The sequence below is a fragment of the Drosophila tropicalis genome, unplaced genomic scaffold (genome assembly GCF_018151085.1).
Source record: "Drosophila tropicalis isolate 14030-0801.00 unplaced genomic scaffold, ASM1815108v1 contig_805, whole genome shotgun sequence".
Classification (NCBI taxonomy): domain Eukaryota; kingdom Metazoa; phylum Arthropoda; class Insecta; order Diptera; family Drosophilidae; genus Drosophila; species Drosophila tropicalis.
In genome coordinates, this window is record NW_027173295.1 from 1,281,632 (window position 1) to 1,309,499 (window position 27,868).

A 27,868-nucleotide genomic window follows, 5' to 3' on the forward strand; every position below is an offset into this window, starting at 1 on the left:
TAATACAATATAAAATATAGATATAGGTGTATATAAGTTATAGGCTATTCCATATACATATACTATACCATATATGTACAAATACATATATATGTATGTATGTATGTATAGATTTTGCATATGTTTGTTTGGTTTCTTTTGTGTATAAAGTGATTTTTCATATGTATAACAATATTGTTTAACACTAATTTTGATTACTACAGGATATATTGTTGTTGTTGTTGTTGTCTATCGGTTGTTTCTTGACTGTATTCACTCACTTTCACTACAATTAATTGGAATATTTGATTTTTATTTATTATCAGATTAACAGTCTAAATCCTATAACACTTAGGGTGGGTATATGTATATATGTATATGTATATGTATGTATGTATATTCCAACAAAAACAAATAAGTTTTACGTATGTATGTCTGTTTTCCGTATTTCGTTGTATCTAAATGTGAATCCTAAGGATTTCCGAGCATCTCATCGCTGTTCTAAATATTCCTACATATTCAACTATACATATGTATATATAAATGTGTATGTATGTATGTATGTATGTATATACTATAATATGTTTGTGTGGGGGGATATGTTTCACTATAATACCTATTGTTCAACGTTTCTAAATGGAAGATAACAGTGGTTTTCTTCTTCACCTTCTTCTCAATCGTTTGATTAGTTTTGTTATAACTCTATTTGTATATGTATGTGTTCTATATATGTATGTTATAATGCTTATCGGATATGCTTTTCTTTCAAACGAAACAAAAACCGAATAAGCAAAGGTTGAAAACAAAACTAAAAATGACAAGTAACTATCACAAATGTTAAATGGAAAAAGGAAAATACTCAAAAATACTACAGGAATGGGCATCTCAATGAATGACCGCCTCAAAAAAGTAAAAAACACAAAATGATAAAAACACACTCACTAGCATATTGTCCATGTCGATAACTTCTCTCACATCATCACATCACATCCCATCCGCGTGGTGTATTGCTTCTAGTTGTGCACATTGCCACTGGCGGCCAGCATACGATATCGATTCAATAATCGCACTGCCGCATCCTGAACGGGCTCCAGTTTTCTGCCATTCGCCTCTTCGTAGGCATCCAGCATGAGTCGCTCTCACAAAACGGTACACAGGACAAAGAGCAGCGATACCAGGCACAACATGGCCACAATATCCCGATGTAGTTTTCGATCTCGATGGAAGGGGCGGGTCGAGTAGCCTTCCCGCCGGGTCTGGCGCAACAGCCACACTGGGACAAGCAATTGCAGCAAATCGGGCACCATGAATCCAATATCGCGTACTATCTGATGGGCATAGCCCTCGCCGCGCACCACATTCATGAAGAACTGATCGAAACTGCTGGCCAATATATGCAACAGGGCGATGCCAACTATGCAAAAGACTTTCTTTGGTGTAACCACGTTTGTTGTCGATGCTAGATGCATAACCAACACCGTTGAGATCAATTCGGTTATCTGTAATGAAATTTCATACCAATTAATTCTATCGGCTTTCTCTTTTTCGTATCCAAAGTCAACCTTATTTGGGTCATCACCACTTGGGGTGCAACCAACAAGTATGCTCCTACTATGTACCTTCCTATTCGCACTGCAAATAAGTTGGCTCATTAACGTAGTTTCAACTTTTTGAATTTCTTTTTTTTTTTTTTTGTATGCTGCTTTCCATTTCGATTAAATTCTGCTCTTGAAAACTTATGGCTATATTTCCGGCGAAGTACTAACACTTGCTTTACCTGTGTGTATATCTGTATGTCTGTGTGTGTGTGTGTGTGTGTGTGAGCCAAGTGAATGGATGGATGGTTGGAAAGAAAGTTCCTTACTCAAGAGCAGCGATTTATTGTTTAAGTTTCTTAAGCGCCCTGCCATCATCTCGAACTTTGCCAATAAATTATGAATGGCTCTCACTCATATGATGATGTCCTTTTAATTCCTCCTTTTTTTTTGTTTTTGTTTTGTTCAAGTATTTATTTGTTGGTTGTTTAACTTACTGTAAAGAAGAGCTGATGATTCCATTGAGTATAGTAGTCATCATTGTAATAGTTGATGTACGCCCACCAGGCATAATAGTGCGAGAATATGGACAACAGGAAGAGCAACAGCATGGAATATCTTATACGCTGCTGGAGTATTAACGCCATCAATCTCTTAATGCACTCATAGAGCGCTATCACTGCAAACACTGTTAGCATCCACATTTTAAAGCTATTGGGAGTGGCATTGAAGTACATATGCTTATACGAGGCCACACCCGATTCGTAGGGTCCCTTGAACACAGTGTCCCAGCAGGAGCATGTGCAAAATCGTCTATCCACATAGCGAGCATAATTCTCCCAGAAATACCAAAGGATGACAATATGTGCTGGTGGTATCAAAGCAGGAGCCAAAGAGCCGCAGGCAGTTGGTAGCCAAGTGATGTCCAACAGCATTCCGTTGATAATTATGATTTTGATAACGATGATGCTGATGATGATAATGGGGATGACTACTTCAGTGGGTATGCTGCTTCTATGATGATTGATGATAATGACGCTGCTACTGCTTAATGCTGATGTATGATTCTGCCGAGACTTCCTTACGCCTTGCTTCTAAACAACATGTTGACAAACAAACTTTCACTTGAAATACATAAGAGGAACAAGATTTACAATTACTTTTTGGATCACTTACAACAAAAAATAAAATTTTTAAGCATGATTTCTTGCCATTGGAATTAAAATGTAGAATTAGTGTAAACATTTTCAAAAGGATCTGTCTGGATCAACCATGTTTCCCTATTTAAATAAAGTGTTAAATTAGAGTGACAATTTTCAAAAGGATCGGCTAGGTTCAGTCCACTTTTCACTATTTCAATAAAATGCAAAATTTTTCTACAAATTTTCAAAAGGATCGGTCAGGAATGCTCAACAAATACTTAATACATCTAAAATTTAGATACTTTTTGCACTGATTTGACTTAAATTTACACACAATATTACTAAATTCCTTGTCTAAACTTTCAACATTTAGGTACACTTTTGTAATGACAATCTGGAGGCTATTACAACAATATAGTTTGGGTGGATAGCCAATGAAAAACCAACTAATATTTAAAAACCTTTTAAACGAAATCCTCAAAAGGTATGGGAGCCTTTTTCGACTGCGATCAAGATGGAATATACACACAACTCAGATACATATTGATCAAATGAAGTCAATTCATCCGTTTGGGTCTTTTAGGAATCTTTATGAATCCTTTTCTTGAATCGCTGCTTACTTATTCTATTCTGGAAATATGACTTTTGGTTCTTCCTAGTATTTCCAAAGGGTGTTTACATCATCAACTACCAAAACCTAGAAAGTAAACAAAGATAATTAGATCCCATCATTATGAATTTTCTCCATAAACATTATTTCGGTGGAGTATTGGTTAAAATGCCTTTCGTTTATTTGTGTTTTGATTGCATGATTGTTTTTTTTTTTTTTTGGTATTCGCCAAAGTTATATAAATAAATACGAGAAATTTACGCGTGTTTATTTATAGGTAAAAAAAAAAAAAAATACTTTTAAAAAATGAAAGAAAAACCATTTAGGTCAGAAATACCTTTTTGGATGCCAATTACAATGCAAATGAATGAAAGTCTGCGTTGCGGATAGATGCCAGCAACACTTGTAAATGTGTGTGTGTGTGTGTGGTTGGGTGTGAATGGGTGTGTATGTCCAAGAATGATGCAATTATAAATTCATGCATCGGGCTGATGAGAACAGAGCCACAAACTGAACAGAACAGAATCGTCGTGCGACATGCATTCCCAGCAAATGATTTTCCTTCAACTGCCAAAAACAAAAAAAAAAAAAAAAAAAAAGTGACGGGGAAAAGATACTGAATTGTACCACGACGAGGGTCATTAGTAGCGTGTATGCTCAGACATGGCCGTAGTCCGCATAGAGTAATCCTAAGATCTACGAACAAGTTATAGTTTTTGAGATAAAACTGAAAATCAAATTGTTTTCGAAAGCTCCAACTCTAATCTAACTCTAAAATACAAAAATATTGAATTATGTCGCCAAAATTGAAATTGTGACTGAGTATTTTGTGATCGTTGCTTAGATTCTTTGGCTATCATAGTTGGCCCAGCTACGCCCATGCACTTGGAGGGGGTAGGCCAATGGAAATGGGGCAACAATGAGAGCAAAAAATATGGTACTATATATAAAAATCGAACTTCGAGTGCTGCTGCTGCTGTTGGACCTGTGGCAATGCCCGGCCGTGGCTGTGCGCTTCTGCCTTGATTTAATTAATGCTGCCGCCGCTTTAAAATGTGCAGCTGCTGCCGAATGAAGAAGAAAAACTATTTCGATTTGTTTTCATTTGATATTGGTGTTGTTCTTGTTGTTGGTGTTGCTTTTGGTGTTGCCATTGCGCCACAGCGCGTAATGAAAACACAAACAATACACACAAAAAGTACTCAACACTCTACACTATGCTACAATTGACGTCATTGTGGTGGGAGAAGGAAGAAATTGATAGAGCCAAACGAAAGGTAGGCATTAAAAAATCAGTGAAAGGAATGACTACCTCTACATATACACACATATACATAACAGCATAGCGGAAAAAGCATGAAATTAATATTATTGCAGACAAAATGATTGCAGGAATTTCGATAATGAGAATTCGCCATTACGTATACGTAATTTCGCACGCCAAAAGACACCGAATAATGATTTTGATCAAAAATGCCACTAGAAATAGCGTTCAGGTAAGTCAGTCTCATTGGAATCGCTGCCAACATGTCAATCAGTCAAAACACTCTATAACAAAAACCGGAAAATGAAATGGGGTATACTCAATTTCGATTAGAGAGAGAGAATAATGATAACTATACAGAGATTTATAGATCTGAAACCCTAAAACTACTTACTATTTAACCTATCATCTAAGGACATGTCATTAACTTTAGAGTCATGATTCTTTGTTTTCGATTTAGATAAAGATAATCTGTATAGCCAACATATCAAGTCTTACCATCAAAGGACATCCATAATCCATATATTATCATTTGCTCTCCTAATTTTCATACAAAAATAAATATGCCAGTTATTTAGCTAAAGTGTATATTCAATATTGCGGTTAATGCGAATATGCGGATAATGCGGCTGCTGTTGCTGCAAGTGATGGTTTAGATGTTTCATCACATGCCAAACTTGCAAAGTTCCAATGATTAAAAAGAGTTAAAACCCCGAACCCACCGCCTATTCCACAAGCAACCTGCAAATATGCAAAAAAAAAAAAAAAAAAAAAAAAGAAGCTGCCTCTCTAGGCAACCGCAGCAATAAGCCCAGCATTTTGTCAGAGGAAAATAAAAGAGACGAGAGAAGGCTGAAAATCATAATCAAAATTTTTGCTCCTACAGAATGCTGTATAAGCATACAAACTGTTTCATAAACTAATAACGATAAGAGTTTTTTTTTTTTTTTTGTTGCTGTTGTGCTGTCTATCTCCTTTCCATTGTAGTGTAATGCTATTGTCTAGTTGAGTTGGTTCCAAAATTGCCAGTATAATTGCTTTTGGCCTTGTGGAGCTTTGTTTGTTAGAAACGACAAAAGGCGGAAAAATAAATTGAGAACTTCAATTGTTTTAAGAAATTCTGTTTCTCCGATTGAAGTCCTGTAACCCGATTCCAATGGTTCCATACTGATCTTATCCATCATAAAATGTTGCAGTAGCCTGTATGTATGTACTTACTCGCTTTTGTTGCAAAGCAATTATCCTTATCTGACTTTTGTCATTAATTTGAAACTGATTTGGACAGCTTAAAAATTATACGAAATCGTAAACTCAAACGTACTGCTTGGCCCACGTCTAGTCACAGTTTGGTCTCATTCATGAATTCACTAGCTGAGTTTGAGATCAACAAACAAACAAACAAACAAACGAACGAACAAACGAAAAAAAACACCTCGAGCCATAAAAGACAAAGCAACAATGACAGAAGCCAGGACTTATGAATTGTGAGAGGGCCGATGAGTGAATGTGCCAAGGGGGGGAGTTGACAGTAAGACCCGTCATCACTTGAGTTGAGCATTGTCGCCTAGGCAAAGCGTCGTATGAGTTATTTGGCAGAGCCAGCTAGTGGTAAGGAGTGTGAGTGTGTGAGTGTGTGAGCGTGAGTGTGTGGTGTGTGATGGCTGTAGGAAAAGGACAGAAATGGCCCCATCTAACATGCAAGTGTAGGTGAGAGTTGCGTTTGCTTGCTCATTTGTGTCGCTGTCAATTGTTGTTGCTGTTGTTGCCTGGAGTGTGCCAGACACTTTGTCTACGAGAGGGTTTATTGCTGTTGTTGCTGTAAGCCATAAAAGTGTTTATCACGGAAAACATTTTCAAGTATACCCCCACATCCATCCACAAGCTCACAAGTTAAGACAAACTGCATATTAGCAAAGTGATAAGAGAATGACAGGCACGCAACTAACATCTGTGCACTGTGAGAAAAGAATAGCAAATATTTAAATGAATTAAACTCTGGTACTTGTAAGCTAGGCTATCGCTTCCTTCAGTTGTAATTCTCAACTAGTTTTAGCGTTAATAATGTTTGCTCGAGTTTCTAAACCTGTTTCAAGTACAGCAAACTGAACTTTAATTAATCATTTAAATATAACATTTAAAAATGTTTGCTTTTTTTTGAGTGTTGTGTGTTCTATCACAGTAACACACATACATACATAAATACCTATTTAGGTTTATATGTAGATTCGTTTGTATCAGTTTGCATTTAAAGATGATAAATCGGAGGCAATAACATTTGCCTATATGAAGTTTGTTTAGTCAATATTTATTTTGGCCGGCAGCAATCACAGACACCCATAGACACGCACACTTCCACCCCACGCCCCCAACTCACACATACATTTAGAAGCATAGACCGTGCACTATGGGGAAAAATAAACACTTTTTAGAGATTTTACAGTCTTCAATTTTCAACTATTGATAAAAGTCGAACATTTGACTATTCTGTAGCTGAATTAAAATATAATTTTTTGTTAGAAATTTACCATTTATCTGAAATGACTACTCTTAATTCTAATACTTCAACTTAATCAGATCAGTAGACATGGAAGGCAGTTCTGAGTATCAAATGGTTTACTATCCAATCTAATCCAATGAACTCATGCCATGGATTCTGTGACACGTGACCCACTGTACAACAGTGAGACTCGCCCACATACATATACACAGATACACATGCAATCAATCGGCCCCCCAGGTCATGTCTGTGTAAATTGCTGTAAATTGCTTGCAGCAGACGCAAGAGGCGAAGAAGCGGTAGTAGAATAAGAAGAAGGCCTTCAAAAAGCCGGCTAAGCGTTTGCCTTATAACAAAAACAGAAAAGGCCAAAACATTTATTCAGTGGTAGAACTGAACTTTGCTTAACATTTCAACTGAATGTAGAAGAATGTTATCAATTATCAGGCTGATGCTGGATGCTGCAGATGTTGCTGCCACACACTTACATTCTGTTGTCTTTTCGGTTGCTTTAACTTTGATTTTGCACCTGCTTTGAATAGTTTGAATTATTTCAACTTCACTTGAACATGCTTGAGATACTTTTTGCTTAATTTTATTTGAACAATTTGTATTTGTTTCGTTGATTTCTTTTCGGTTGCTGCTGCGGGCCGCGATGTTGCTGTAAAAGCCGACTACTAAAAATTTTTGTGTTATGAATTTCTTTTCTTCCTTCTCTGTGTGTGTGTGTGTGTGTGTGGGTGCCTCTCTTCTACTCTCTCTGTATTTGTGTGTTTGTGTGTGCGTGTGTAATAACAAAATACTGGGATAAAAGCTCTCAGCTGTTCGAATAGGGGGAATTGCTACAAATTGCTTATGTTTGTATGAGGGGTAAAATTAAGTATACGACATGTGGCCGGCAGAAAGTTTTTATTTTGGCTTGGTCTTAGCCTTTGTTGCACCTGTTGAAATTGTTTTTAGCTTACCTTTGCCACAAAAATTCCATTCTATGTGAAATTCACATACCTAGACCAATCAGTTATGATCGCAATTGGAATTTCGGAGCTCAATTGATCACAACATTTTACTTTAGTTTTCAATTCTCATTATCATTTTGAAATTATTTTTTCAGATTCATTTTCAAATTATAATCATCTTGAGCAAACTTTTAGCTGGAAATAAAAGTTTTTCTACGTTGGTCGAAATGCAATATGCAAGTTTTTGAAATGCTTTTATTTTTAGTTTGTTTTTTTCAGACATTTATTTTAGTATATATATATTTTTTTCAATTAAAAACTTATATAAATGAAACTATCTCTCGGCCAGCCCCGCTTGTTTGCTTTCTTTTCTCACACTCTTAGACACATATACATACATACAAACACACACATATTAAGCTAAATACATACAAACAATGGCTGTCAAAGTGCATTTTTTATATATATTTTAATTAGTTTAGGTTGGTATTTTTCTACTAGACCTTTTTGTGTTCAAGGAACAATTACAACAACTAAATAGAAGCAAAAAGGCTCATTGTTCATTCACACACACACACACATACAAAAACAGTCATACACATATACACAGAGACATTGACAAACACACAGAGGAATTGTTAGGTAGTAATTAAAATGCCCATTTTTAGCATTGTTTTGTTCAGAGGGTATATATGTATATGTATGAGTATTATATACATACAAATATATCTAGGTAAAACTATAGAATATATGTATAAATTCGTTTTTAATGATTAACATATACTATTATATGTGTGTATAAGTAGGTACAAGTACTCGCTTACGACTTTTTTAATGTCGCATTCTGATTTCTCGATTAATTCTCTTGCTTATTTGTTGAATGTTTGTATATACGAAGCTCAATATATAATTGTTCTATCAAAATTTAGAACAGCTAACATTTATATACTTTCTTTCTCTAGTTTGAAAAAAAAAATAAAATAAATTACGCACATATAAGTATTTCATTGCCCTTTGGATATCATCTAATCATCCTGAAAAAATATCCTTTATAAATTTGGGTTACGGATTGTATTTTTTTTTTCTCAACTTCGTCTGCTAACTCAAGAGTTTGTTTATAGCAATTCGTATTAGTATAATGTGCCTACAAGGTATTTTAGACATCGAGCGTTGCTTTAAGTTACACTTATACTTAGGGCTTAAGCTCAATCACTTAGTTTAATATATACAGAGTACACTTAAAAGCTTATTCGTTTACCAAATTGAAATTGGTTTTACACTTAAGACTAATTGTGTTTTTGTTTGGTGATGACTTTGACTTTCATTTTCATTCAATATACACACTCATGGCGGAAATCCCAATCGCAATTATCTCAACTCCTTTTTAGAAGGATGCGAGTTTAGGAGGAGATATTAATGTGCTTTGTGATGGGATTATTTTATTTTGCCTGCCCGCCCCAACCCCCTAACATTTTCTAACCATTCAATAACTACTTATTCAATTTACGTTTTGTACCAATTGTTGCCTTTAACACATAATTGGCTATACCATCTGCCCTTACGCTTAACTCGCCCCCTTTATGTCTATATTGACTTATATAAGTATGTTGAAGTTGTATATGATTAAAGGGAGCTGAGGGCTCTCTGATAAGTAGCTGACCTTGACTGACAAAGTGGCCAAACATTTACCTAGCTCACACTCGGTTCCCGCATCGCCAATGCCAGACTTATCGACCAGCCCTCGCGCCATAAACTATTGTAATATTTCGTAAGCTCATTATATATGTTTCCTATCACTTTATGGTCTTGTTGTTATTCATGTACAAGTATCTACTATATGTAAGCATGTAGGTTGACGTTGTCATGGCTTTGAAGAAGAAATTGCAGCTGTAGATGGATTTCCATGACAATTGACTGACTACAATAGGCCAAGTATTTCTTCAACGTTTCGTTTCGTTTCGTTTTTTTTTTTTCGTATTTATATTCCCCCCTTTTTTCGTAATTAGACCTTTTCTTATTTCATGGTCGAGTTTGTTTTTTGTATTGTTTGTTGTTTTTTCTTTTAAATAGCATTTTAAGAAAATGAATCATTCGTTAATTACTATTTTGTAGTGTTTTAACTGCATCAACTGCTTAATCTCTTTAATCTCTTTGAATTGATATTAAATATCATCATTCACCTTCCTACTTTAGAGAAATTTAATAGTTGTTGAAACGAAAACTGAGTTAGATTAAAAACCATTGGCCACACCTCACCAGGATTCGTTTGGAGGTTTTGCTTTTAGAACTTACTCGTATGCTCGTGCATGGAAACGCATCTGGAGGGATTATTGATCTCAGCGACCACAACGATTTCCTCATTCTCCTCGGTTTCCTCTGGGACCATCATAAGGTTGTTGTTCATTATATAGGGCTCTGCACGCATATCTAGCTCGCTACCCGTACGCAAGCGTCGGGTAAACGACGATCTCGATCGTGTGATATACGAAGAGCGTGTTGTCGACACTCGACGTAAGACCCCACGTCCATAGATCAACATTCTGACTTCCACGCGAAATCTGGGATGTGTGGCTGCATAAAGATACGGATCCACACAGGCTGCCGTTTTGCAAAACAGAGCTGGTATCATCGAACCCAATGGCGTGATATGGTGCTCCAATCCAAAGACACCCATCATGGCGACCACGGCGTAGGGAGACCAGGCCAGAAACCATAAACCAATTATTGCCGCCACTATGAATGTTAATTTCTGTTCCGTTTTGGCCTTATCCTTATTCGATTGTATTCGATTTGCTGTGAATACCACCTTCAGGATATAGAAATATGAGAACATAATACAAGTGAGGGGTATACAATAGGCGGCCACGAAGAACAAGGCCATGAAAATGCGGGCTGGTGTTTCCTTATTCAAATAATCAAAACTGCATGTGGTCAGATAGCCTTCGGGCACATATACCGACAATCCTATATCGAGGGCGGGCATGATGGCGAATAGAAAACTATAACACCAGATCATTACTATAACCAGGTACGAGCGGAGTCTCGAACATCGTCTCAATGGCTGCAACGGATGCACTACAACATTATAACGATCCAGGGCAATGGCTGTCAAAGTGCCTATGGCACACGTGCCACTTAATCCACCCACAAATCCATAGATCCGACAAGCTGTCAATGAGAAAACAAAATTAATTTCAGCTTTAGATACTTGTTTTTTTTTTTTTCAAATCAAGGTTATAATACAAAATACGTTACGTTCACTTACCGATATCGCCTAAAGCAGGACCCTCTTTTATATTATTATAGATGGCAATGGGACATTTAACCAGCATTAAAAAGTCACATATGGCCAGATTCATAACCAATATATTGGCTGGTGTACGCAACGATTTTCGATTCGAGAACATAAATATGACAAATGCGTTTCCAATGCAGCCCACAATCGATATGATGCAATAGAGAGCTGCCATTATATAGAAGGTACTCGAGCGTGGTGGTTCGAATTGCAGCCAAAATGGATTAACTTTGGCTATATAGCTTAGATCGTATTTGTCGCGATAGTGTATATAGCCGGGATAAGAGCTGAAATTATATATATATATATGTTTTTGACAAATTTATGATCGACTAGTAAATATATAGTTACATGATCTGTATGTATGTAAAGTTATGTTTTCTATTGCCTACTTATTGGGGCTTTTATGATAAGAAACAAGAAACAATAACACAGGCCGACATTTTTGAGGTCATGAAAAAGTGTTTGAAGTTCAATAGGTCTCCTATAGTAATTGGGGGCTGCTAATCACGGCCCTGTACTTAGTTTTTCTCCATCACGTCAGGATTTCGAAAAAAATGCGTTCAAATTATTCAAAATGACCTAATTTGCAATATATTTTTCCATGATATAAGCATAATATTGTACTAAAAACATTATTATTTTATCTTATTAATATATTAGGCTTGATTAAAAAGGAATTTACAAAATATCAAAGAGTTATTTCTTTGTTATAATGGATAATATCTTACACTTCGGATATAGTTCTATAATGAGTAAAATTTCAACCAAAAAGTATGCTATAGGGATTTCAAGAATTGTCTGCTTTTAAATTTTGAAGAATTGTGGGAATTTGCTGCGTCTTACAAATTGTTTATTTATTAGTGTGTAAAAAAGAACTAATTTTCTTACACAAAATATTCTAAAATCCGTAGAAAAAGTTGAAAATTTTTGTTTCAAACTTTCTATAGTATACTTTTGGGTGCCTATTTTTCAACCCCAGATCTCCAGATTTCACAAAATCTAGACGTGATGGACAAAAACCAAGTATGCAGTTAGAATCAGCGTACCCGAATTAGTTAAGAACACCTCTCAAGTTAACGTCAGCAAAAATCATGTCGGCCTGTGTAATCATTTGATTAACTTAAACTAGTTATTATTAATTTCTGCTTATTGCCTGGACATGAAGATATTTTTGTATTGTATCTTTGTAGTTTGACCCAATCGTGGGATCATCAGTAATGATAATCTATTGTTCGACTCTTATTGTATCCTTTATTTGAGTGTCTACTTCACACTTCGTGCTTCATTCTCGATTCTCTTGGCATTTTTTGCCTTACTGAGTTTTGCTGATTAACATAATCTCCCCCCAACCCACTTACCTCAAGACTGTTGTAACATTGTTGTCGTTCACCTCATCCTGATGGTGATGATGATGATGATGATGGTGCTTCTCATCATCGTGGACAACTTTCCCCGTTGCTGTTACGGCAGCCGCAGCTGTGGTTTCCACGGTTGTTGTTGATGCCGGTGACGTGGTGACAACATGACTTGTGGTATTCACTAGTATTTCGGATAGGGAAAGTGCAGCACTGGTTATCCACAGGCTGGTGGTGGTGGCTGCATCATTCATGTCCAGCGCCATGTCCATATCCATTGGGATTGTTTTGATTCACTGAGTTTTTTTATTTTTACGATATTCTTGTTGCCTTTCGCTTCAAACGTGCCTGGCCGCGTTGCGTTTACTTAAAGTGGACCCCGAACCCGACCGTGACTCGTCTTGACTTGACTTGGCTTGGCTTGGGTTGGCCTGCCGTTCCGCGTATTTACCTTTACCGTGGATCTCAATTACGGTTATCCCAAGCAGAAGCAGGCGAACAAACAGTTAAAGGCGGAGTCATTGCCGCCATAGTTGGTCAGCATTTTTTCGATTTACCAGCGTTTTATTTCGATTAGTCTGTGCTGTCCTGCAATGGCAACGCAAAATAGTAACGATTAACTTTAATCACTGCTTACTTTGATTTGATTAAACTCATTGTCAGACAAATAGCTTTTCAACTACCGCTTCAACTTCGACTCAAACTTAATCTCATTATCTGCGGGTTGTCTATCACACAAAAAAAAAAAAAAAACCGGAAGAACTCTGCGTGAAACTAATAACCTTGTCCAAGACCAAATCAAAAGGAAGCAAAATAAAGCCAAAAGTTGAAGGGAAAACCTTCAAGCGATTCGCCAGGATATTAAATCGAAGTTACACATTGTAAATCTATTTATTTAATATCGAAATTCATAACAATTTTTTTGTTCTTTATTTGTGTATTGACTTATTCATGCGGGACATTTGTCAATAATCATTCCATCAATTAAACTGACAATGCAAACAAAGCAGATAACAACAATAACAAAAAAATAAATATAGCAAATGCCACTTAATTAAACAACAAGTCGCATCCTTGTAGTACATTTTTTAAGGCACAATTTAAAACAGTTTTGAATTTTGCTTTAAAGTCCTTAGCATGACTTTGCCTTATGATGAAATTGAATCTTTAGTTAGTGAATTATTTGATTTATATTGAAAGACTCCTTGAAGTCTGAGCAAAGGAGGCTCAGAACTCGGTAGCCGAATCTATTTGGATTAAGCGTTATCGATATCAATGAGTTCTTCATTATAGTTGTTACCCTTGAACCCAGTCCTGATGTTGATGATTAAGGTATGGTTGGATATTGATTGAATGCTTAATATGGTTTGCATCACACTTTGCGATTTATTGAATGTGTTCTTAACATACTAAATGAGGCAAATGCTAATCTTGAGCAGTATTTGCTATTCTGTATCCCATTCTCTCTCTTTCTCTCTATTTCTCTTGCTTAGTAAATTACTTATGCATTTGTTTAATGTAACATTGGATTGTAACCCGAAAATTCAATTAACGTTGCCAAGAAAACCAAATCTGTTAAGAGTGGAGCTCTGGACACGGTTATCGATGTACTCACAGATGCCAGTGATGATTATGTAAATCTTTCAACATTTAATTAAGGCCATATAATTGCTTATTAAACAAGTATAGAAACCGAGACCAAAAGAGCCAGTGGGAGAGGGAGACTGAGAGTAAGAGTGAGAGACAAGCTGACTGGCCACGTGAGCAAAGTTTGTTGATAGGATCTTTGGGCCGCAAAAGTGCATTTCCTCTCTCACTTATCCCAGCACTTGACAACTGTGGAAAATATAAAAGGAAAACTCAAAACTTTTGCGCCCGCATTTTCCAGGCCAGTTCCATTCGACATCCTGCAACACCCCTTAAGCTGGGGACCACCATCAAGCCTATGTATGCGTGTATGTAGTAAGAAGGTCCAAAGCAACTTTCTTACTTTATTTATTTACTTTTTTCTTTTTGTGGCTGGATTTCATTTTTTTTTTTTTTTTTTGTGAGTGCCACAAAACAGTTCCGGCATTTCAGAAGTTCTTGTTGTTCTCCTTTTTTGTTGTGTTGCTCTTTTACCAGCATTTAATTGGCCCTAATTGGCCAATTGAAAATGTCATCGGTTTCACACACACACACACATTCCCATTGCAACAACAAACAGAAACTGACAACTGTGTGAACTTCTCTCTCTCTCTTTTGTTCAATCGGCAAAAATAACATAAATTTTGCGGAAACTTCTAATGGGTTGGCAATGTCAATAGCAATTTGTACTCTTATGCCAATTAATCAGTCGTAAATGTATGCATATGTATGTACACACATACATACATACATCTGTTCTGGAAAGCGATCGGTAACAACCAAAAACATGAAAAGATGTGTGTGTGTGTGTGTGTGTGTGTGTGTGTGTGTGCATGTCTTTGTGTGTAACAAAAAGCGGCTTACACTCTCTAGGCTTCAACGTTTTGAATGTCAGCTTGCCGGGAGGTCGGATTCTGTTGCCTGTTGATTGCTCATTGTTGCCCCCATCATCATTTTACCTGCTCGAAATACAAAGTAAAGTTAGCATTTCTCGCTTTAACAAATTTCCAACTTTTATGTTTAGTAAATCCCGGCTCAAGTGGTTTTTAAGCTTTCCAATATCCCTGGAGGTATTCTATTTGGTCTCGATTTAAGCACGAAAAGTATTAACTTTTAATGGAATTAAAGCTGTTTTATATATGCATATTTTTTGGTGTCTTTTCGTTTGCCTTGTGTGTGAGGCATCAAAGACGAATACACATTCCTATGTAATGCGAAAAATATGCCCAGTAAAGTATGCAATGGGAAACAGAAAATTCCAGTTTCACTTTGGTCCTCGATGTCCGCATCTGCTACTGAATTATTAAATTTGTAAGTACATACATATTTATATTTCTAAACAAAGTTCAGATCGTTAATTTAGCAATTTTGATTTTCTGATGGCATTCGATGGAAATTTGTTGAACTGGTAACAAGCGAATAGCCAATCGAAGAAGATGGTATTTAATATTCCATTCTGCCAAAAATTAACTTAGTTATTTATTACATATTTATATTGTTTGAATTTTGTTGCACTTTTCACGTCACGTGCTATCCAAATGTAATTAATAGCGATTGTTGGTAAGCTTTAAAATGCTATTTTCAATGCAATTATATTGATTCACAAATAAATTCTCATATAGCTAATCAACTGGAATTGTTGAAAACTCAAGCGTTGCGATGGAAAGGCTTTTTGTTGTTTAAGTTATGTAAGTATTTTCGAAGGAATTGCCATGGGCGGAAAACTTTTATTACGTTCCCAATGAAATTGAGAACTTTTTAACATTTTTATTTGCCTGGCCGAGTTAAGGGCAATTTATTCGATTTCCTTTGATTCGATATAATGGCCATTGAAGTGTTGCCAAAAGGAGCATCCAAATTAGATGATGCATCAGTTGTTGGCCAAATATATGTATGTATTGTGTGTGTGTGTGTACGTTTATTGTGGAAGAAGTATATTTTGTATTATGTGAGTCATTTGCCAACAACACATTCATTTTCCGCTTTTCCCGCTTGTTAAGAAATCGCAAATGGAAATGCCTTTTTAGTTGCAATCCGCAGAAATTTTAATTACAAATATGAACGGGAAATGTTTTAATTGCAAACCCTTGATTTCTTTGCCAGTGAAAAAGGCAAACAATTAAATAAAAACGAAATGAAATGAATCGTTTTTTGTATTTTGTGGTGTTGCTAAAGGAAATGGGCTAAGCGCCTAAAAGCATGCAAAAATAATTTATTCAAATTAGATTTTCAATTCTCCTGCAGTCCGTACGGCTTTTCACTTTTCAGTTGCAGCTGCTAACAGTTTTATTAAATAAAGTTGGCTCTTCGTCATACCCTCCACTCAGAGTAGCCCGAACTGGAGGGTATATTAAATTCATTGGATCGAGAATGAGTGCAGTGCGACTAGAAGAGGTATCTGATAGATTGTAAGGAACTTTTTGGCCATCAGTTCCTCTTAATTTCCCTCAAGCGGCAGTAAGTGCTTTTCATTATTTCAACTTAAAGACTTCGCTTAGACAACATCCTGACAAATGGGTGATTTCTGCTTGAAATGATTAATGGCAGGCTTTTTTGTTTGCCATCGCCATGCAGTTGAAAGCAATACAAAAACAATACAACAGATGTGTGATGTGTATACGAGGTGGGTTATGAAAGTTTCATTTGGATTAGTGCGGCAATGATGGATCTAAAGATATAATTTGCTGAAAATGTACTCTCTAAGTATGGTATAGACTGCAGACAAAGTGTGGGATAATCAAATTCGAATATTTACGAATAAAAGCGAATTCTTTGATTGCATACTTTAGAGGGCAAATTTGCCTCAATTCACATCTGTTACTGAGTCCTGATAAATTTATGATAGTTTCTTAACTTTAGTAGAAGCTTAAAAGTCATGAAATTAAAAATATGTAGCATACATTTGAGGTACAAAAGGAGAAAAGGTAGCGAATCTCTAAAACTCATGTAGAATTTTATTGGTTTGGATTTTCTTTCCAGTTACCCCCGTACGCATCAGTTTTGAAGTGAACTTTGTATTTGCATTTTTCCATTTTTCCCTAAATTGAATTTTCGCTAATAAAAACACAAGCAGAACAGATTTTTGCCTTTGCCATTTCCATGTTGCGTCGCGTTTATTCTTCTATGTATGTACGTAGTAATATATATATATATATATATATATATCTAGACATTGGTTTTTTTATGGATATTTTACCCAACCAAGAGCCCTACTTCTGCCCGAATTTAACGCCCTTCCCCTAGAGGTATATTGATTTATGCTATCGCGCGCCAACGTTTCATTTCAACTGCAACTAAACCTCTTTGCAAGCAACACCATCACCCACTGCCCCTCAACTGTTATCTGTTTGGTAAGTTTGTCTAAATGCAATGTTTTACAGCTAGGCTCAAGGCTGGGCCAGCAGCCCCCATCCTGAACATCATCATCATCAGCAAGCGTAGTCATCAACAGGCACTTAGAGAGGCACTAAATGCTGGAATTGAGAACTGATGATTATAATGACGATGCTGACGATGATGATGATTATAATGAGATGGAGGATGTGGCAGGAATCGAGGGGCAGCAATAGCCGTGCTCTATGCAGCTGTTGAAAATGAAAACTGAACCGCATTAGGCCGTGTCAAGTACTTGTAGAAATTTGTAAAATGGATTTAAGACACAACTTTAAGATAGACTACATTTTTCTATGATGCCTTCTCTGTGTCCTTTTCCAAGTGGCACTTGGCATCAGGACAACCTGCATCCTCTACCCACTTGAGGCCAAGCCGTTTACGGAGAGCCACCACCAGCAGTAGCATCATCATCATCAGCAAGCAACCTGTCCACTTTGCATCTAACAGCTAACATGTATGCAAGTCTCGACCAAATCCTTGTAAGAGCATGCATGCCTCCAGTACAACGGAAATACAAGAAAGAATGAGAAAAAAACGCAAACTTGTTTACTTGATAAATGCCACAAAGCTCAGGACTCAGCAGGCACCAGAAGCCACTCACTTGTCTCAGGGCAAACAAAAGGCGGAACGTGTGTCAAGGCAGAAAATAGGGCCAGGAATAAAACGCCAAGAGAAAGGGCAAAGGGGCCAGTGGGCAAAAAACAACTTTGCAATCTACACTCTTCCCTCTCACTTTAGTTTACCTTGTTAAAACACATTTAAGTTCATAGTTTTAGCCGTTTAGTTAATGGGTTAGCAAATTCAATAGAAAACTCTCACAGAAATGTTTTAAGGTTGCTGAAATTTAACACAAAACTACATTTTGTTTCGTTTATTTTGTGGTCCTCTGCTGTAAGAGAAATCAGAAACACAGACAATAGTATTCAATTTCTATATCCTATTACTGGAAAGGAATAAATTACTGCCAAATTTGTTTCGAAATCAATTCACAATGCTATATAGGAACAATATCTGTGCAGTTTCTCTTAGGAAGGCATTTTCCTGCCTTGATCAAACTATTTGTCATGAAACACTTTTATAAAAATTCCATACATTTATAATTCACTAGAACTTTGTTAAGAAAAAGGTCTAGATTCATTTAAAATGTATGAGAATTTTCCATCATGATTTAATTGACTCTTCTTTTTCGCATCTGTATACATTCTGAAACCTACATACATACATATATGTATCTACTTAGATTTTGTTATGGCAACTGAATAGTTTTTCAATCATCAATCAAAATCAATGTTTTTCTGTTATCTTTGCAAGAAACTTACATCTTGCATGACGACTTTGAGATGCTCTTCACTCACAGGGCAATAACTACGAAATGTTTTGATGATTAAAACAGTAATTATTAATGGTGGTTTAATGATTGATCCTTTTCAATCTTAATGAAGCTTCATTAGACATTAATTGAATGGCCCATGCTGCGCAGCTTTTGCCCATATATAGAGTCAGTGTGCTCTAGAGTGATTCTTTTTGGCCAACCTTTTTGCCCTTTTTTAGGGGTTGGGGAATTACAAATTGCATGAATGTCAATGGAGTTGGGTTACACATGGAACCAGTCAGCCTCAATAAAATTCATAACATCAAATTGTTTCTGTCAAAGGAAATTAAATTCAACAAAGGGACACAAGGAAACTTCCAAATGAATAAGTTTCTGCAAGGAGCAAAATAAATCGAACAACAATTTGAGAGTCAATTGAGAGTCTATTTGCATGAATTTATTTGCAAAATGTACAACGAAAAGTATTAGTTAGTTCTTACCTGAATTTATTTACATGTTTGTTTTTGCTTTTTATTGGTTTACCCTGCTCTTAACTTAGTTTCAATTGTTGTTTTCCTAATTCGTTAGCTATTCAAGTGAATTGGCCACTTTGGATTTAGAGATTGAAAGTTTTTGCACAGTTTTTCGCTTGGGTTTGCTTTTTTTTTTTTGTTTTTTTGTTCGTTTTCGACTTTTTCCGAGTTCGCCTTTCAATTTGTCATCAAAAGTTTCGTAAAGTGGCGCCAATTCGACTATATGTTGGAAAGTTCTGCCACAAAATAGCTATGTTTGTTTTCAAATTTGATTTTTGTGTTTCTATATTTATTGACTGGTATTTTGGTATTTTGGTATTTTTCAACACGAATATATTTTCCACTAGAATTTTTGTGAAAAACCAAACAAAAAGTAAATTATCCTGTGGCAAGTGTACGAAACTCAAAAAATTGCACACGAATTTCGAACAAGACCTGAGAGTCCCGAACTGAGACTGAAAGTGAGGCTGGGACCTGACTGATGGAAGAGTTGGCGCACGACTGAGCCGCATTACAGCAGCAGCTGGCATTTTTATCAATGAATGAAATGTTCTTGCTCGTCGTCGGTAGCGTCTAGTACTAGTAGTAGAAATGGACACGAAGGAGAAGTGGGGGAGGAACAGAAGGAAGGGATGAGAAGGGCAATGGCTGTGGCTGCGGTTGTGGCAGAGACATGCCTAGGCCGAAGCATCCGAACCATTCCATCTCGTCTACTTCCTTTCACCCACACATACACACACACTCAAACATTTGCCACTTGTATATGTGCATGCATCATTCACCATTATTATGACAAAAATCAGAGAGAAAATCTCTCGCTCTCTCTCTCTCTCTCTGCACGCCGCTCTCAAAATGACAAATCTGTCACTGTGTTAGTCCGCGTCCCAAATGCATGTGCAAATATTTTTGTATGTGTGTCACCTTTTCATAGCATACTTTTCGTACCCTTTAACAGTTTTTTAAATTACACCAATTCATCGATTTACACGTTTACAAAGTGGCTTTAATGGCAAGCCAAACCGAAAAAAATTGGACAAAAAACAGAAGACTACATTTTATTCATAGGTACACATAAGAACAAAAAATATGTTGAAATAAAGAGCTTAAAATACAGAACGAGTCATGTTCCACAACAACAACAAAGAAAAAAAAGATTCCTGATTTATTAAATTTCAATCAAAACTAATTTCTGTCAAAACGCTTCTCAACTCATCCATGAAAGAATATTCATTCATTTTTTCCCATTCATTTAGTCACTTGAAATAATGACATGAGGATTTAGATTTGGAAATAAATGTTTTTTTTTTTGGACCTAAGAGTCTAATCGAGTTAGTGGGAATCAAAACTTATATTTAAGGAGTATTGCGAAGTCGTTTTCTTACACGAACGCATGGGAGGCTCTTGAACTTGGCAGTTTGGTTTGTTGTCGTGGTTTGCACTTGTTGTGATTTGGTAAGCCAAACTACATACATATGTATATGGAAAAATCAAATCATTGGCTGCCCATATTCCCTATGCGTGTGCTTGTGTGTGTCTGTCTGTCTCTTTCAGTTCCGTTTAACTATTGTTGATGTTTAATTAAAGTTAAACTATTTGCCAGGTTGTTAATCCATTTGCAACTGCCTTCGGCATATGATAGATTCCTGACTCTGGTATGGTACGTGATCCGCGTGGCAGTGGTTACCTGCACGTGCCGTAACGAGCCGCAATTTAGTCTGTGTTGTTGTTGCTCTTGTGACTATGATGATTTGGCGGTTTTGTTTGCATCGAATGTGATATAACGCATATTTAAAAAAAAAAGAGGAAAACCATAGCCAAAACTCTTTATAATCATTGAATTACAGTTTGCCTAAATCCAAATTGACAAATACTCAAATGTGTATGCTATATTAGGCATCTCGGTTGCTATGTAAATAATTTACTAACCATCACTATCTCATTATGCTAATGTTTATGTAAGAAGTGGCAAAGGTAAAGTTAATTCATTAATTGCTGTTGCTTAGAAATTCTTGTAAACGAAGGAAGGGGAAACCACACTGGCATAAATAAAGGGGAGAGTAATTATGTCCTGCCAATAATTCATTGCCGCTCAAGTTCAGTTTCAATTTCAGTTTGTGATTCCACAAAGACAGATGTTGTAAGCCTTTGAAAGAAGAAGTAAATTTGAAATAGATTTCATTTACTTGGAAATAAATCTGATACGATTCGATTGACTAGGCCGTGTGAGGCTATAGCATTTTCAATTTCAATTCAAAACGACAATCATGGAATCCCACTGGATACACCTTGTCACTCTTCTCTTTCCCCGTTTCCATATATTTAGGTATGTGGCTCAATCATCAAGTAAGAATAAATTGACTAAAGCTTGCCGCAGTTCAGTTCACCAGTTGCACTTTAATTAAAAACAAATTTCTGTCTAGTCCCCCAACATCCACCTCCACCACCATGTCCCATCATGTCCTCTCGTAGCCCATGCATATAGAGCTATAATGCCAACAAGTTGTCTAATTCCACTGATTATTGATGCTAAATATAGGGTAAAGGTTATGGAAACTTGCTGACGATGATGGTTGGGGGGGGCGGAAGGTATTAGCTTTGATGAAAAAGGTAACTCTCTAAATAATCAGACAGTATATACCTAAATATTTAGTAGATAGGTTAATGTGATGGCTCAACGTTTTAATGCCCATTAATTAAACGTCTTCACTGGGGGGTATATAAGACTACTACTAAGTTAATCTTTCTCAAACATCTCTAATTGTTGGACTTTTACATAATAAGGGTGCATATTTCGGTAATGGGTATTCCCAAAGTCTATGCTTTGACTGAATGTGCATTATTATTTGTGTGAGATTTTTTTTTTTTTTTTTTTTTGGCGTTTTTTTTTTTTTTCTGATACTGGGTTCATTTCTGAGTTTTACTAATATTTATTTTCCCACTGAAGATGAGTAAAAAGAAGACTGAATGAGAGAGAATGAACTGTGAGGGGGAGGCAACAAAAACAAAAACAAACCGAAAAATAAATAAAAAGTTCAACCGCATTTGCTGTCTGGGTTAAAAATTAAAAGTCTTTTGACAACAGAAAATTCATACATACACGAACACGACATTTACGCATTTCAAAGCACACAAAAAAGCACTTACTCGACTCGTAGTAGTCCACCCTTTCCCCCCACACAATGCCCCCTCCCCCTTGCAGAAAGTAATTAGTGACTTGTACTGAGAGAAGTCTACCTTTTACCACACTTAAAGCAGGTGTACCTAAGTGTTTTTCAGCTTAATTTTTTTCGAGTTTTAGATTTATGCGTTACCCTAACTAAATGATGTATATCAGTTATTGGAAAAATGCATTAATAGTCTTTAAAGTTTTTTGAGTAGATTTAAGTTTTAAGTTCTCTTAAAACCCACTTTTGTAGGTAGCCTAATAAGTATTTTGATGTGGTTTTTTGTTTTTTTTTAGGTCATTAATTTCATTTTAAACTTTGCAATTCCATCTCAATTGAATATATACTTTGGAATATCTAAGTTTAATCTGAAACAGCTGTATAAAGATATTAATTAAATGAATGAAGAATCGATAAATGTATTTGATAATATTTTTCCAGATTTTGTTCAACAATTATCCTCAAAACTGAAATAGACCATAAGGTCCATTGAGTATTCAAAAATTAGTTCATAGTTATATTTATTTAAGTATTTACCTCTTGAAAGTTAAAAAACAAGAATAGCAAACTCTTTAAATCACGTATACGCTACGTTGTCATTTATTAGCAGACATTTTATTGAAAGTTTCCGCTCAATATCTGTTAGATTCAAATAAAACGATTGAAACGATAAAAGTAACTTAATTAGATTTGTCTTTCACGACGATAGAGAACTTAAGATTAACGATTTGAAATTGTTGATTTCGAGTTGCTTTGTTGTAGGGCATAGAAAGTACGTCATAGCCGAATAGTTGTTGGTTTGAGGCCATTAGAACAACTAGAAACAATTATGTGGTCCGTTTGACACATCTTTGGAGGTCATTTTGATATACGCCTCGGTAAACTACAATGGAAATGAGTTAACAGCTTTTTTCCTCGGCCTCAGACCATCTGGGAAGTCGAAATTTTTCCATGGACAAAGCGGCAAGTCGCTCTTTTTACTAATCCGGAAGGGCGAACCCGTCGATGAGTCACAATCATTGGAATTTCGAAAAGAGTTCGTCATGCGAGCAACATTTTGTTTGAGTTTTAGTTTATGAAATACATATTTAACAAATCACACTTAATTTTTAATAAAATCTAAAGCTTTGCTTAACGCGCGAGCAGTTTCATTTGTTGTTGTATTCTCTTGTTTACTTTTATCAAAATCACAATGTGCAATAACATTTTTGAGCAGCGAAGGTCGAATGTAAATGTTGGCATAAATAGCTATAGTCAATGTCTATTGCAGAGGTAGGTATATCGGCAATATATATGCGATATCGTACGTCTATATATGTCGGTGTACATTAGGCAAAACGAAGAGCTGTGCTTCGTCGTTGTCGGTTTTCGACAACATGTGCCAGATATTAATTATGAATGAATTTGGTTGCGATAGGCGGCTCTCTCACGTGTTCGTTTGTTTGCATTTTAGCCGTTTAAGGCATGTCAAAGGACACACGCACACGGACACGGACACAGACACAGACACGGCATACATCAATATAATTAAAAAACCGAATAACAAACAAACGCCATACATTACCTCTCTGCTCTAATTAAAAGGCACTCAAAAAAAATATATTGAAAAACCAGCTGAGGCAAGGCCAAGGCGAAGGCAAAGGCAAAGGCAAGTTAAAAGGAGGTACAAATAGGCGGACCTGGCACTTATCCTACCAGCGAAATTGTCGACATTTACAAAGGGAATTGAGCCCATTTGATCGGTGGGAGGTGCACTCAGTTTATGCTTATATATAGTTCGATCGTTTAACGGTTGAATGGGACGGAAATTGTTTTTCAAGTGCTCATCATGGGCGGTTAACTGACGGAAACCATTTAGCTAAAAAACGAGAAAAGACCAACGATTATAGGTTTGGTTGTTAGCCATTGAAGTCATGGGAATAAACTCACCTGATATTCAGATATATCAATTGGCGTTTCGAAGTCAATCCAAGTCACTTCCTCACTACACGGTGGTGTGGTCAACGATCCTATATAGCTGTAATAGTTGATCAAGTCGTATGATAGGAAATCCTGTAGTCCCACTGGTCTTGTGTAGTTGGCAGTCATATCTTTGCGTTCTATGGTTGAGAGCAGTTGAACGAACTCATTATAATTCGGATTATCTGCGCCTTGAATCTGCAATGGAAATACGCACTCAAGAGACGTGACTTTTATGAGTTTTGGGCCATTAGGCTTACCTGAAAGAAGAATGCCAACACAGCAATACCGTGATCCTGGCCCAGGGCACTGGCAAAGTCCTTATACTCTAGATTTCTCAGCACAACATGCAATTCGGCGGGATAGGCATGATTATTAATACGGTCCTCGCTGCCAATCGTATCATTCTCGCCCCAATGGAAGTGGAATTGCTCAAACTGATAGCCTGCCCGAGGCGAACGGTCTGCCAGGGGTCCACCGAAGACACGTGGCTCATCACCCTCGGCGAATGTCATTCTCACCAGAACTGTGTGTCCATTATTGCTCACTTGTATGCCCGTTGGCTTGGCATCGAAGTTGGTAAACTCCAGCGGTGAGAACTCCTTCTCGACGACATTTACCAAATCAATATTGATGGGACTTTGATGTTTGCCATTGCAACGTTTAAAATCTTCACTCCAATGTTCGGGTCCGTGTTTTCCGCCATAGCCGAAATCTTGCGACAACGTCAGAGAAACTACACAAGAAGCAAAAACAGTTAAAAGAGAGGAAGCCAAAAGTGTTAATTGATTGGTCAATCGCATGATAATGGATATGTCTGTCGGTGACACTTTGTGGCTATATTGGGTTGGGCCTCCCACCCCCTATCTCTCTATCTCTCTATCGCGCTCTGTCTCTCAAATGTTTGTCTATTTTTGTCGGCTGCTATTAATACACGAAATTATTGTTTAATATTCGAATTTATGCTGTTTACATTTCAATCAATTGAATCAGGTGAAACATGTCTCAAACCCTGCCCTGCCTGGTCTTCACTCGTCGCCAACTCCCACACCCAACTAGACGAAATTACTCATTTAATTAGCATTGATTAGTTTAACAACAATTATCTGTGTAAAGTTCACATTCAGGGCAGCGGCGCCTCGTTTAATGTTTAATTGTATTGATACCCTTTGCTCGACCGTGGACAACAGTCACGGCATTCCCAGTAAAGTTCACTAGACCAGGAAGCAAGGTGACTTAACCTTTGAATTGATCTGCTTAGAGTAGGTCGCCATCCACAACTACTAAAGGGTATCACCAGTTCGTTGTCTGGTTAATTAAATTCAGTTTAGTTTCTTTTATAACAAATAATCAGTTTAACTGCCCCTGTCTGTCTGTCGCACACTAAAATTTTCCATTTCAATAACCTGTAGTTTATTTAAATAGTCAATAACCCCGTAGTTCCCCCTGCACTCCGTTGCATTCCCCCTCTAGTCTAAGTCAGGTGTTAACTAAAATTGAATTTTCTCATCAATTTATGGCCTAACCGGGCCATTAATAAAATTAAATATTTTTGTGTTTTCTTCTTTTTTTTTTGTTGCTTTTGCTGTGCCAAATGATAATTAGCACAGAGCTAGCTGAAATTTAAATTATTAATAATTAGCAAGTTATTCAACGGCATGCCCAAATTACATACGCATTTAAGTAAATTATTGACTAATTTTTTAAGCATTTTGTTGGCCCAAATTATGGAAAATTGTACAAATATTTCAGGCCTGGTTTGGCAATTTAATCTATTTGCTACTGCGACTTATGTAATCTAAAACAAAATCTATTTCCGACTGAAACCAATTTGTGAGCTCGATCTGATTGAGAAGCCTCTCAATCACCTGAGATTCCAACCATCTGGGATTAAGTTAAGAAGTTTGTTTCTTTGAGTCTATTTAAGGAGTTAGCTTATGAATTTATAAGCTTTCATGATTCGATTACAATTAGTCGCCAAAATTGACCTCTAAAAATGTTAAATACTTGTATTTGAAATGAAAATTATTCCGATTCCGAGAATGATATGCAAAAAATACACAACAACACCCGTAAACGTTTCTATATGTACATATATCCGATAGTTATACCAATATAAAGCTATATAATTAACAAGTTGTTTAAATTTAATTTATACATATTTAAGAAAATTATCACCAAACTGTATAAGAAACATTTTGACTTGTTTATTGTAATTTGATAAATGGATTTCTAATGAATGGGAGAACTTTGATTTTGTTTGTCTTGATCATTATTCCTTGGGCAAAATGGAAATGGAAATGAATCTTTTGTATTCTGGGGCTGAGTATCATGCGCGTTGGACATGACTTTGATGATTGTCTGATGATCATGATGATGATGATGATGAACAATCAAGAATATCTGATTGTCAAACAGGTAAGCTGTCAGAGAGACAGAGACTGACTATCAGGTGACCTGTTTGTAAGTGGGTCTATAAATTGTAAGACATTACTATATAGACCACGATATGACCAAATGCGGAGAGTGCCATAAACACTTCACTTGTCGTGGCTAGTAGTGATTTCTTATTGTTTTGAATCAAGATACTCTTCGTACTTAATCAACTTTTTGTTTACATTTCAGTCTTTATTATCACACAATCAGTTGCATTTGTTAAAATATTTGTTTAACATTGTATTTAACACACAAACTAATTTGTTAAGCGTTCTGTTTGCATTTTGTGTTTTGTTTAATTATTAAATATTCTTCTTACCACTAGAGCAAATCACAAAAACAAAAACGACACACAATTTCCACATTTTGATATTGTTTGGAAAATAAGTTGAAAACACTTTTTCCTAATCTAAGCCGACTTCCTTATCCGCCAAATGCGGTCAGACAACTGCGGTTAGGGCCAGTGGCACGTTGAAACTTATATCAATTTTTCCGTATACCCGCACTGCCACCCTCTCCTCTTCAGTCATTAAATTGAAACTTAAATCAAGTGGAGAGAGCCGACAAAGCGACAAACCGACGAAACCATCAACCGCCAATCGACAGCGACAACAGCGAAGTGACTCAAATTGAAGCAAATTTTGAAATGGTTAACCAAGAGCGACCCCCCCCCCCTACCCCTACCCCTTCCACAAAGCCCGGGCAGAAGTTGAATTGAATACCCTGTATTTTCTGGTGGGTCACAAAAACGAAACAAAAACAAAAAGGTAAAAGTTTATGCACTTACACAAGGCATTTGAAAACGAGTG

General features: G+C 36.5%; 3 protein-coding genes across 3 annotated transcripts; all 3 read right to left on the reverse strand.

The window, feature by feature from the left end:
- Window positions 1-203: 203 nt before the first annotated feature.
- LOC137579992 (uncharacterized) lies at window positions 204-7,668 on the reverse strand. The gene is made up of 4 exons (XM_068293903.1): window positions 7,516-7,668; window positions 3,277-3,353; window positions 2,012-2,638; window positions 204-1,478 (listed from the first exon to the last, which is right to left on the reverse strand). The coding sequence occupies exons 3-4, from the start codon at window positions 2,447-2,449 to the stop codon at window positions 1,119-1,121; spliced, it is 798 nt and encodes a 265-aa protein (XP_068150004.1). The 5' UTR covers window positions 2,450-2,638; window positions 3,277-3,353; window positions 7,516-7,668; the 3' UTR covers window positions 204-1,118.
- Window positions 7,669-8,973: 1,305 nt separating this feature from the next.
- Rh7 (Rhodopsin 7) lies at window positions 8,974-19,973 on the reverse strand. Its single transcript, XM_068293710.1, has 4 exons — window positions 19,468-19,973; window positions 12,640-13,224; window positions 11,249-11,565; window positions 8,974-11,151 (listed from the first exon to the last, which is right to left on the reverse strand). The coding sequence occupies exons 2-4, from the start codon at window positions 12,912-12,914 to the stop codon at window positions 10,265-10,267; spliced, it is 1,479 nt and encodes a 492-aa protein (XP_068149811.1). The 5' UTR covers window positions 12,915-13,224; window positions 19,468-19,973; the 3' UTR covers window positions 8,974-10,264.
- Window positions 19,974-23,232: 3,259 nt separating this feature from the next.
- On the reverse strand, window positions 23,233-27,644 carry CAH2 (Carbonic anhydrase 2). The gene is made up of 4 exons (XM_068293927.1): window positions 27,379-27,644; window positions 24,884-25,359; window positions 24,594-24,821; window positions 23,233-24,522 (listed from the first exon to the last, which is right to left on the reverse strand). The coding sequence occupies exons 1-4, from the start codon at window positions 27,422-27,424 to the stop codon at window positions 24,253-24,255; spliced, it is 1,020 nt and encodes a 339-aa protein (XP_068150028.1). The 5' UTR covers window positions 27,425-27,644; the 3' UTR covers window positions 23,233-24,252.
- Between the last annotated feature and the right edge of the window lie 224 nt (window positions 27,645-27,868).

Excerpts from the sequence above, each read along its gene's own strand:
- Rh7 (XM_068293710.1), bottom strand. The coding sequence starts at position 12,914 with ATGGATATGGACATGGCGCTGGACATGAATGATGCAGCCACCACCACC. Across the intron at positions 11,566-12,639 it reads AATGTTACAACAGTCTTGAG|CTCTTATCCCGGCTATATAC; the intron begins GTAAGTGGGTTG and ends ATATAATTTCAG. Across the intron at positions 11,152-11,248 it reads TCCTGCTTTAGGCGATATCG|CTTGTCGGATCTATGGATTT; the intron begins GTAAGTGAACGT and ends TCTCATTGACAG.
- LOC137579992 (XM_068293903.1), bottom strand. The coding sequence starts at position 2,449 with ATGCTGTTGGACATCACTTGGCTACCAACTGCCTGCGGCTCTTTGGCT. Across the intron at positions 1,479-2,011 it reads ATCATCAGCTCTTCTTTACA|ATAACCGAATTGATCTCAAC; the intron begins GTAAGTTAAACA and ends ATTTCATTACAG.
- CAH2 (XM_068293927.1), bottom strand. The coding sequence starts at position 27,424 with ATGTGGAAATTGTGTGTCGTTTTTGTTTTTGTGATTTGCTCTAGTG. Across the intron at positions 25,360-27,378 it reads TTTTGTGATTTGCTCTAGTG|TTTCTCTGACGTTGTCGCAA; the intron begins GTAAGAAGAATA and ends CTTCTTGTGTAG. Across the intron at positions 24,822-24,883 it reads TGTTGGCATTCTTCTTTCAG|ATTCAAGGCGCAGATAATCC; the intron begins GTAAGCCTAATG and ends TTTCCATTGCAG.